Genomic DNA, 11573 nt, shown 5'->3' on the forward strand with positions numbered 1-11573 from the left:
CTCAAAGTTGCAGTGCCATGATTTGACAAACTTCCAGAATGTTGCATCGGAGCTGGAGATGCAGGGGAAGACACATGAGCAACTTGACAGCGCACGGTACACAGAGCAGATTGAGAACTGTCTGTCAGAGTTTGACAGATGCTTTCAAGACTTTGCTTTATTGGAGCCAGTTGCTACATTCATGTGCTACCCTTTTTGGGAAGATGCTGAGGTGGATTCACTTGCATCAAAAATTGCAACGATGTTTCACCTGGACTCATCTGGTGTGGAGGATGAAATTTTGACTGTACAAGCTGACATTGAGCTGAAATCCAGGCCCCATGGTCAGTTCTGGAATTTGCTAACAGAGGGAAAATACCCCAACATGAAGAAATGTGCTACATCCCTGACTGCATTATTCGGTTCCACCTATTTATGCGAATCAGCCTTTTCCCACATGAAGATTATTAAGTCCAAATACCGTTCTTCGATGACTGATGCTCATCTGGAAGCGTGTTTGAAGCTGGCTATCAGCAGCTACTGTCTGGACTATGCAGCCTTGGCTGATGCCATTCAGTGCAGGTCATCAGAGTAAGGTATGGACAAACAATGTACAGAGTTGTATTGTGTAATGTGGTTCATGCAGTTATGCAAGACGCACCAATATGTATTGTAGATGAAATTCAAATTTAATTAAAAATACTTTATCGTAAAACGGAAGAAAAGAAAAAGTGTCATTATCAGTCTGTGTATTTGTTTTTAGGGGTTTTCTGTGTTCAGTTTCTGTCCTGAGTCTCTGCCCGTTCCCTGTTGATTGCATCCCAGGTGTGTCTCATTCCTTGATTGCCCTCCCTGTGTATTTAAGTCCACATGTTGTCTGTGTCTTTGTCGGATCTTCGGCATAGCTTGTCTGTTCTTTGTACGTAGCGTTCACTTCAGCTTCTCAGTAGAACTGTTAGTCCTGAGTTTCTGATTATTTCGTGAATTATTGGCTCTGTTGCTCGGTCTTTTGCTACCAGTGTTAGCTTTATTTTCCGCTCACTGTGCTGCCTGCTTGTTTTGACTGTTTGAGCTGCAACCTTCATTAAATTCATAATTATCATCTTCATCTGGGTCCCCGCGTTCTATCTCACCACTACCAACTACACCTCCTGACAACAAAGATAGAATATTGTTCTGCATTTTTATTGTAGGTAGATCTTTTAGACTTGGTCATCTTAAAAGTAGCTCACAAGCTGAAAGAGTGTGGGCACCCCTGCTTTAGTGGTAATGCTCAAGTTTAAGCTTTGAAATAAAAAAAAAAAGTAATGCATGTTATCATTTTTATACAAATAGTTTTGCCGAACAAACCGGGACAAACCACTGACACTGCAGCGCTTTCTGAGTAATGAGCAAAGAGCAAACAACCAATAAACTTATGACATGACGGAGAGAATCCAGCAGATGGAGACAAACACACAACAGGTAAAAATCCTCTTTGTTTATATTAAGAGATTTAAATGGCGAAACTTGCAAGTAAAAAAAAATAAGAATATTGAAATATCTTCTTATAATAACATTATTTGACATAACTGTTGAGATGATGAGGCAGTCAATATAAACATAAATCAATTTTATTTTATAATTTTGGAGTTTTAAAAAACTGGATATGTCTCACTTTTTCACTGAATTAACTGACTTTAATGAAGTTATTTACGCGTTCATTTTTCTCACACATTAACACAAGTGCAAAAAGGGTGCAAAAAAATTACAAAATATAGTTTCAAATCATCAGATAGGCATGAAGGCATCAACTGCAACATTTTTATTTTTTTTTTGCAGTCGATCATTCTTGAAACCAAGACAGGAAGTAAAATTATTGCACCGGTTCATTTTCGGGCCAAAGATGACAAAATTGTGCAGCCGATAAAAACAGTTTCTAATAACAAATGGCTCACTTTTCCAGTCACTGTGGCCACATCAGCTCAATTGAGTTGGTGATGACGGCAGTCGAAAGAAGAAGTGATGCGACAAAATGATTAACGTAAAATAAATATGTACAAATATGTAGGTTTTACATAGGTTTTTACATAAATCTTAAATATTTTTGATTGCAGTCCAACTGTAGGTTTTCAAAGAAAATAGATTCTTCTTTCCTTTGAATAGTCCCAACCATGCTAATGATGCACAGTCAAAACACAAACCCCACATTTTAATTATTACTTCACAAATTAAGTCCATTACAGGAAACTGGGGTTTAGAGAAACACACAGTTGGTAGTAAGTACGACAATATTTTGACCGGTACACATATTTCTAAGATCTTCTGTGACATGAAATTCAAACAAGATATTGAGAAGACACATCGCACACAGAAATAAATGTGTCCATAACTTTGTTGTATTTTGATGATGTCAAAGAGCCAAACTCATGTCAAGTCATCAGCAGATAGTTGGTGGTAAAACAAATATCATAAGGATCAACAAAGAATAATAACAGTACATGCAGGCAAAAACAAGATGTTAAATAATTCAAGGTGAAATGAATGGAGAAATGCACCAGAACATTTCTGACCAGAATCTGAAGATGAAACAATGTGGATTTCCAAGCAAACCATTTTCCCCAAACATACCCAAAGAAACTCTTGATCTGTTTTAGACGAAGTTAAACTGCTAGAATGGATTGGCCAATCGCCAATAAAAAGCTGTGGAAAAAAACTGAAGATTCAAGTTTGTTTAGAAGATATTATCATTTAAAGACAGTTCGTGTGTAAGAGCAGATCAAATATAACACCTGAACAAATGTGTGACTCGTTTCTCTGTTCCACAGAGAAACGAGTCGAGTGTTTGAAGTTTTCATCAGCAAAAGAGTCAATTTTGGCAAGCCTTTTAAAATTAAGCCAATTTTCTATTCTGTTAATGGCATCATTAAGAGACAGACATCATTCATTTCAGTCAAATATCAGAAATATATCTGCCCACTTTTGTCTTATTAGGGGCATGCCATAGCAATGCATAAGGAGAGCAGTACTGACTTGCGAAGCAAGTCAGTACTGCCTCCATGCATTGCATGGCAGGCACCTATTGTTCTACACCCAATAGAACGCCTCTTTATTATTTATTATTCTTCCATCACCGTTAATGCGGCTCGTACCGCTGCGTGCCCACCCACAAAAGTGGTATCAAATCGTGCGGCTCGAGGCCGGCATTATTGCTATTATTTTTATTGGGGATCGGAGTTAAAATGATTACATAAATTAATAAAAACGAAAAAATTTGAGATTTTGTGTCTCACAGAATCAGTAATCTTTCTCTATGAAACACACACACAGGACTGTTTATGGCTGACTCAAAAACCCTTTTTAAATCCCCCTCACAGGCATAAATATCGCCCTATTGGTCTGAAAGTTGGTCATAACATAGATACACATGCATGCTCATGTACAATGTTTACAAAAATTTGCTAGGGCTTATGCTTTTTGTCAGGGTCCTTCAGACTGACGCCTGGTGTCTCCCAAGTATAGAAACTGTGTCTGAAGAGGATTTTCCCGCTCTTTGGCTCTCACAGCTGCAGGGGATTAATTACCATAGCAACAGAAGAACACAGTGTCTGGAACTGCAGCTCCCCAGGACTGCACTGTAGGGTTTACTGGTATTTACAACTGCTTGTGTTTTCAGCATTATACTACTGATTCAAGACTATAACCATTACACATATGTCCCCCCATGTTAAAATCTGACATAAATAAGAATAAATAGTTGATTAAAAGTCTATGGACAGAAAATAACGTCGCTGCTCCTTTAAGGAACCAGCGGCACAGACGCAGCGCCTGCGATGCTACAGATCACAAACCTGACAGAGAGAGCAGAAGAGGATTCGTAGGAAAAGAGCGGTGATGCTCAGCAAGGCAGGTCATTAGCATTTGTACAAAAGTTAGCATTTCACTGTCTATGACTAGTGCACTAGCACTTTTACCTAAAGTTAGCTTTTACCTAATTTTCTCATTAATTAGACATGTTTAGTATACTGAATAGAGTAGTAAAATTAAAACAACATGGTCGTGTTGCTCCACATGCTACTGCCAGCATTTAAGCTAACATTAGCATATTGGCTAATTTTAGCTTATGCATCAATTCTAACATAATGAATGGTACAACTACAGTTTATTAAACATGCTTCTGCCTCTCCACAGGTTATTGACTACGTTGCAGCTTTCTTTAGCATTAATGCTAATTTTTAACATCATAGCGCTGCGTCAAAGCCGACGGGCACACTTTGGCATGCCCCTTTAAAATTTCTGCAGGAATTTTCTAGTTTAACATTTATTTTTGCCTGCTCCATTCTTTGACATCTAATACTTGAACATGAGGTAATATCACATAATCTGTATGTATATAAGGTTATTTTGTCTTCACTTCTGCGTAGAGAGACTCCGGACTGTTAACGGTTCGTGCCGAGCCGTTTGCCGGGTCGGACACTTTGACCTGAGCGTAAACTACGTCCTGCTGTCCGCCGTCCTGCAGTGAGACAGCAGCAGCTTCAGCTCTTCCCCTTTGGAAGTGGACTTCTTCATAAAAGAGCTCCTGATCTTGTTTATTGCCTAACATTTCAACGTAAATGTTCTCATCGTTTTCACTCTGTGAAGAACAAAAATGCAGATTTCTTTCAAATGCCGCCACAAATCTTGAAATGATGCGTTGCTAAACGAGGACGTTGAACGAGTCCCTACCTGAGTGTGCTGTGAAGATGAGTGTTTGAATTTGAACCACCTGGAAGACATTTAGGATCTGTCAGAATAAGTCTGCTGGTTATTTAAGGTACCAACACAAACTGAGAGGGAGGACAAGAATGACTTTGGAGGATCAAGATCAGATCAGATCAGATTGAAGCTAAGATCTAAGATAGTGGAGACTGAAACAAGTGTAAAAACATATTAAATGGGCATTTGCTAAGACGTCAGGGCACACAGATCATCCAACATCGTATGAGGATTAATAAATCTGTTTATGGCACTCACCAGACCAAGATCAGCAGCCAGATGAGCACAATGGCAACAATCACTGTGAGAAATACGATCAAAAACGGAAAACTCCCTGTTCATAGAAAAGAGAAATAAAGTTTAAACAAATGTCCATTTTAAAAGGAGTAAAAATTATTTTTAGAGCACATCAGAAGAAATGTAATTAATGTTTCTAGTTTGGTACTAAAACAATACACACACCAAACATCAATACTGACATGGACATCATCACATGGCCTTGGTCTTACAGTTCTTAATATCAGTTAGTAATTACCTTCAATGCTAATTTGGACCACTGATGATTGCTGATGACCCAGATGATTTGTAGCCACACAGTAATATTCTCCTCCCTCAGAGGCATTGAAGCTGTAAACCTGCCCCACAGACACATTACTGGCTCCATCTTTGCTGTTCYTGAACCAGGTGAATCTGGGTGGAGGTTTGGCTCTGCTGGAGCAGCTCAGCTCCACCCAGCTACCTGCTGACACCAAACCTGATGGACTGATGGATGCTGAGGTGTTTCTAGGAGCATCTGAGGAAAATGACACACATGAACTTTACTGATCAGAAACAGCTGAACCATGACCTGCTGACAGGATCACTTACATGAAACACTGAGCGTCACTTCTGTCTCTGCTGTCTTGTTTCCTCCAATCACAGGATATCTGGCAGAACATGTGATGTTGTATCCATCATGTGTGTCTGACAGAGTGATGATCTCCTGGATTTTAGTTGTAAAGGWTCCATCTGTGTTTTTYTCTGTTTKTMYRASAGAGWCTTGTTGGAGATTCCAGGTGAGTTCAGGAGGTGAGTTTGGACAGGGAGTGAAAGCTGAGCAGGTTACAGTGACAGACTGATGCTCCTTCAGGTCAGAGGGAACATTAATGCTGGGACTCCAAGGAGAATCTGGAGTTTCACAAAAATAGTAACAAAAAAATAGTCACAAATGATTTCCGAATGTACTTTGACACTTTTAACCATTTACAGCCTCCATGCAATTAGTTTTTTTTTCTGTATTTCTTGGGGTTCTGGAGTAACTAAACAACTGTCTGGTAATCATTTTCCATATATATCTTAAGATAAAAAAAATTTAATCTAGTAGGACAATGAAAAGACATTAATACATCAATGATTAGTTTTAGAGAAATTATCATTTAACATGGGGCCCAGGTATCTGTAGAGGGGTATGAATACATTTCTAAACTCCAGTTTAAGAGAACAGGAATATGTGGATGAAGTTGTGACTCAGTGCTTTAGATAAATACAACCAGCAGGGACAGACTGAACACGACTAAAGCAGTAAATGACCAACTAATCTGCCTCTCTTCCTCTGAAACAGCAATCATAAATTACATGACTCATTTTGTATTATTCTGAAAAGTGCTTAAACAATGCATATTGATAGTAAGGAGAATTAATTGAGTACCTATTTAGAACTCCAACAATTTATGTCATATCGTGCTATATGTCAGAAAATGATCTATTTAGGGCAGGAAGATAACTATGGGCAAACTCACTATGTTCATCTTGTTTGACATCATTCTAATATAATGATCTGAATATTAGATCATTGTCTTTTGCCTGCCTGCAGTGACCCTTGCTTGACCTGTAACCACCTACCTAAATATTCCTGAAAGAAATCAGCTCACTTACATTTCATTAATAAGAAACTAACAATGTTTTAAAAGTTTTGTTAAAGTTATTTGTTTTTCTTTTTTTTTTTTTATTCTAACTAATCTAAAATATGCCACAAACCAATTGGATGGAAAAACTCTTGCGGCTCTTTTTAAGGCATCTTTTTCCAATGTGATTAAACATTAATTCATGCATTAACATGCTTGAATTAATTTTTCAAACAAAAATGCATGTGTGAAACCTGACTCTAAATTTGCTCTGAAATTATGAAGAGCACCAAAAAAAACTATTGGGTTTGACATAAAGTATGCAAAAACAAAATGTTACAAGGTCATTTTTATAAATAAATCTTGGTCTTTATAAAAAAGAAATAAACATTGGACTCCCGTCCTTCAAAACGATGTTTGATGTACCACAAACTATACTGGATTACAGAATTTACGTAAATATAAAATAAACAATAAAAGATAAACAGGTAATGTGAATGTTAATTAAAATATAATTGCAACCAATTTATTTCTATAACTCTGTGAAGGTGTGTAGAGTAAAAGTCTTACCTTGAACTTTAATCTGAAGAGGAATAGAACAAGCTGTTCCCCTGTATCTACCTCTCTCTATTCTGAGGAAGTATTTGGTTTCTTGTGTTGTCTTAATATCAGAAAACACAGTGGTGCAGTTTTTCTGTTTGATGTCTCCAGTAATATTTATGTCATGGTTATTAACTCCCTGACTGATGTCAAAAATATCCATATTACTTGGAATCCATGCTGCAGAAGCTTGTTCTCCTCCTCTGTTAAAATTGTTTTCTCCATCTTTAATTGTGAAGCTACATGGGACTTGCAAGCACGATCCACTCAGTGCTACAATGGGATTTGGTGTTTTAATGATAAAGCCAGCTGTATGACCACCACAACGTTCAGCAAAGACACCTGTAAAAACAGACTATAGATGAACAGGATAATGTGGAGCAGAATCTGTCAGCAGAGAAACTTCATGATCAACAAACTGCAGTTCAGCTGCATCAAATTACACAGTGAGCATTTAAGCAACATCAGGATCAAACGTTTTAGACTAAAATGATTCATGTGATGTCTCACATTTTCCAAATGAAAGGAAGCGAAAAAACATCTCACCTGGAAGAAAGAAGACGCTCAGTAACATGTTGACTGTCAACATGTTCTCAGTCAGAATCGCCATCAGACTCTGATGAGTCAATAAACAAAACTGAATACCAAAAAACAAATAGAATGTCCCACATTTTGAATCAAACTTTGAAAGCAAGAGTATATAGATCTTTTTAGCAGACTGTGCTAAACAGATTTTAAGCTGGAAAAGTTATATGAAGGTTAATTTTCTTACCAAATTGTTTGACTTCCAATATAAAATCTTGTGGTGAATCAGGTAAATTTTAATCACACAGCAGGAGATCAAACAAGCTTCTTTGTTTAAAAGCGACTGTCACTATTGCTGACAGCCGTCTTGTGAAAGAGGATGTAAGGACGACTTCTATTCTAACTCTTCATGGTTGATTTTTTATCAAAATTATCACAAAAAATACTTTTTTTTCCCCTTTCTTTCCTATCTAGCGTCTGCTCAAAGGATGCCTGAAACTTTGCAGACAATAGCACATCCTGTGGGATGACCAATTGATTTTTGCAACATAAGTTGATGACCTATGCACCGTTTTTGTCAAAAAGTATAGACACTGAAGGGATATTTAGTGCACAATTAAAACTAGAACAAATTTTACTTTGTAAGAAATGCACCAGCTGTATAGAATCCTTGTTTGCCACCAGTTGTTGGATGATTTCCATGCATACAATGACTTAAATGTTAGAATTTGTGCAAACTGCAGATGATATCTAACTATGCATGTCATTGTGTGGCCATGTTTAGCTAAGACTTACGTCTGTATGCTAAGTTGTGTTCTCCTATTGCATGTGAGAGAAAGAGAAGTTGTTACTTTCCTGTTTCATCAATATGACAATCCTGCAAAGAATGACGTTCATCAAAAGGGTTGTGACAATATACTAACAGATTTATTATTCAATAGTATAGAGATTCTTTAAAAAAAAAAGTTTGTTTTTTTTGTAAGTACCTCAAAATGGCGGTCGACATTATGAAGAGACTTCAACCAGGAAAACTAGAGAGTGGTCGTAGCAAAACCAGACAACCAACTTCCCTTTTCTGCTTCTTTTTTATAGTTTTTCACAACTTTTTGTCTGCAACATGACATGGCATACATCTGACCACTTCTCTCAGACAGACAAGTGAAATACAGTCACGTGCAAATAATATCTAATCTAAACCCTCAAGCTTTTACGATACAGACTTGAACCACTTTAAACGATCCTGTAAGCCTTAAAATTTTCCATATTTCAGGATTGACTGAATACATGGGATATAAGTCAGCTCATATTCACTCTGACAGTTCATGAAGAAAGAACTAAACTTTATTGTTAGTAGTGAAACGTCACCAACAAAATATTCTGGAGAAAAATTGATAGAAGATGAGAAGACAGTGTAGATTTACACATTGTGCCACATCCATAAAGTAATTCTGTATGGTAAAGAACATTTATAGCTAATATATTCAGTCATAATTTTAATCTGTTTAAACTGTTTTCTTGAGAAGCAAAAAGGGGACAACATTCAAAGCTCTTGAGTATTTCATTTTTTGTAATCTAAATGGCAAGAAAGTGACAAAAATAACTTTTAAAAAAATACAAAAAACAGCCATATCGTAGAAATTTGTTTCAACATAAATAATGGGTGAAACATAAAAAAAATTGCAAGCATAAGAAAACAAAACTCTGACAGTCATTGGAGAACATTTGCTTCCATTACAGACATAGAAACGTAACACGGATTTTCAGATTTACAATATCAAAAATTTGCTCAAGTTCAAGACTCGAAAGGCAATCAACCAGTAAACTCATGACGTGAAGGAGAGAATCCAGCAGATGGAGACAAACAGACAACAGGTAAAAACCTCTTTGTTTCTGTTAGGTTTGTTTGAGGCGGTGGAGGCTTCTCCAGTGTTTCTAATATAGTAACGATACTGGTACTTTTTATGGCCCACTTGTTCTTCTGCACAACACCAGGCCTCTGAGTAACATGAACAAACTAAGAATTTTGAAGTCTGAGGAAAATTTGTTTCTATTTTAATAATAATAATAATAATAAAAACTTAACTCTGCACTCTGCCTGAAGGGCACGCCCCATACTTTTGGTTAAGTATAAGATATGATAGACTGTAGTTGCATGTCTTCTCCCTTTCTCAAAAACAAAGGCCACCAAAATTAAAGAAAATCCTCTAAAAAAAAAATGAAAATAGAAAGAAAAAAAGCAGCTGCAAACCCTCACACTACCACCCCATGTTTGATTGTCAGTACCATGGCCGGGTGTAACATGACACACACTTTCCAAAGTATTTGCCTCATCAATCTACGGAATGTTTTCCGTTTCCTGCGCCCGGCGCTTTGACCTGTGCGTACACCGTCTCCTGCTGTTCGCTTTCCTGCACTGAGTCAGAAGGAGCTTCAGGTTTTTTCTTAAAGAAGTTTACTTCCACGTATTGGAGTGCTTCTTCTGGTTTATTGGCTCCTTTTTCAGCATAAACTTCTTCACCAGTTTGACTCTGTGGGAAAAAAAAAGTTCATTTTGATGCTGTCACAAACCTCCGAGTGAAACCTCAGTGCAGTGTTGAACGTTTCCCCACCTGAGTCTTTTGTGGAGTTAAACGTTTGGACCTTGAGCACCTGCAAGACGTTACAGAGGACAACACGGAGACAGAGATTAAGAGTGTCAAGGCTGGTCTGAAATGGGCTTTAAAAGATGAACTTCATAAAAATAAGATCAGATTAAAATCCAATTGAAAAAGTCTGCTGACAAAACTGACAGGCGACTGATGGACACAGCAAGAAGTGTAAATACAATACAATAAATAGTGCAATACGTTTGTATTTCTCTCTCAAATGCGTCTTTGACAGAGTTGCATTTGTATTCTGAATTTTGGTGCAAATGAACGAAAGCTTGTGCTGATGAGGGACAAGTTAAAGTCACTCAAATCAGTTTCCTCAGGTAAAACATAAAACTTTTGGTAAAAAAGAAGTGAAATGTCATTCTTTAGAAAGATCTAAAAAACTTATTTGCCAAGAGTTGTGCAAAAATGTGAGGTTCTCATACATACTGTCGGGATCCTGGATTTGCATTTTGATGACTTATTTTTGTTTGTTTTATTGTTTGATTAGTTACTAGTTGTATGTTTTTGTTAGCCCTGCTGAATGCAATATCAATTTTCCCCAGCTGATTATTTATGTTTTATTTTTTTGGTTATTCTGAAAATATGTGACGCACATATTTGTTTTACTTTACCTAGCAGATCATCTTAACAATCCCATGCATCTACAAATAAAACAAAACAAAAAACATTCATACTCACCAAACAGAGATCAACAGACAGATGAGCACAGAGATGACGATCAAAGCCAGAAGTGGAATTAAAAACTTTAAATCCCCTGTCACCAGAAGAAAAAAACAATTGTTACTTGAAAAGCATGTGTTCAATGTGTCAACGATTGTAGTTAAAAATACAAAAGACAAAACAGATGAAATGAAATTAACATGAAGGATTGAGTCATATGGACTCAGCACAAGAAAGTTCACAAAAACACAACATATACTGTAGTTTTGAATACCATTTATCAAACCAGCTTTAATCGAAAGGAGGATCACAGATGAGTTGGTTTGACCCAGGTCATTCGAAGCCACGCAGTAAAACTTTCCTCCCTCAGATGCATTGAAGCTGTAAACTTGCTCCACAGACACATTCATGTCTCCATGTTCACTGTTCCTGAACCAGGTGAATCTGGGTGGAGGTTTAGCTCTGCTGGAGCAGCTCAGCTCCACCCAGCTACCTGCTGACACCAAACCTGATGGACTGATGGATGCTGAGGTGT

The 11573-nt window shown here is 37.2% G+C and overlaps 2 protein-coding genes across 2 annotated transcripts in view; both read right to left on the minus strand.

The window, feature by feature from the left end:
- Positions 1–4307: 4307 nt before the first annotated feature.
- On the minus strand, positions 4308–8135 carry LOC103456540 (sialic acid-binding Ig-like lectin 13). Its single transcript, XM_017301769.1, has 9 exons — positions 8129–8135; positions 7972–8051; positions 7746–7815; positions 7170–7541; positions 5584–5883; positions 5252–5509; positions 4975–5050; positions 4687–4726; positions 4308–4594 (listed from the first exon to the last, which is right to left on the minus strand). Exons 1-9 carry the CDS (start codon positions 8133–8135, stop codon positions 4358–4360), a joined length of 1440 nt encoding a protein of 479 aa, XP_017157258.1. The 3' UTR covers positions 4308–4357.
- A 1440-nt stretch (positions 8136–9575) lies between these two features.
- Positions 9576–11573, minus strand: part of LOC103482498 (sialic acid-binding Ig-like lectin 13) — an 11021-nt gene continuing 9023 nt past the window's right edge. Inside the window, exons 6-9 of the mRNA XM_008438688.2 lie at positions 11313–11573; positions 11057–11132; positions 10334–10373; positions 9576–10252 (exon numbers count right to left, since the gene is read on the minus strand). Coding sequence (XP_008436910.1) covers positions 10055–10252; positions 10334–10373; positions 11057–11132; positions 11313–11573 — 575 coding nt within the window. The 3' untranslated portion in view covers positions 9576–10054. The remainder of the gene's footprint in view (positions 10253–10333; positions 10374–11056; positions 11133–11312) is intronic.

Source organism: Poecilia reticulata, linkage group LG20 (genome assembly GCF_000633615.1).
Source record: "Poecilia reticulata strain Guanapo linkage group LG20, Guppy_female_1.0+MT, whole genome shotgun sequence".
Lineage (NCBI taxonomy): Eukaryota > Metazoa > Chordata > Actinopteri > Cyprinodontiformes > Poeciliidae > Poecilia > Poecilia reticulata.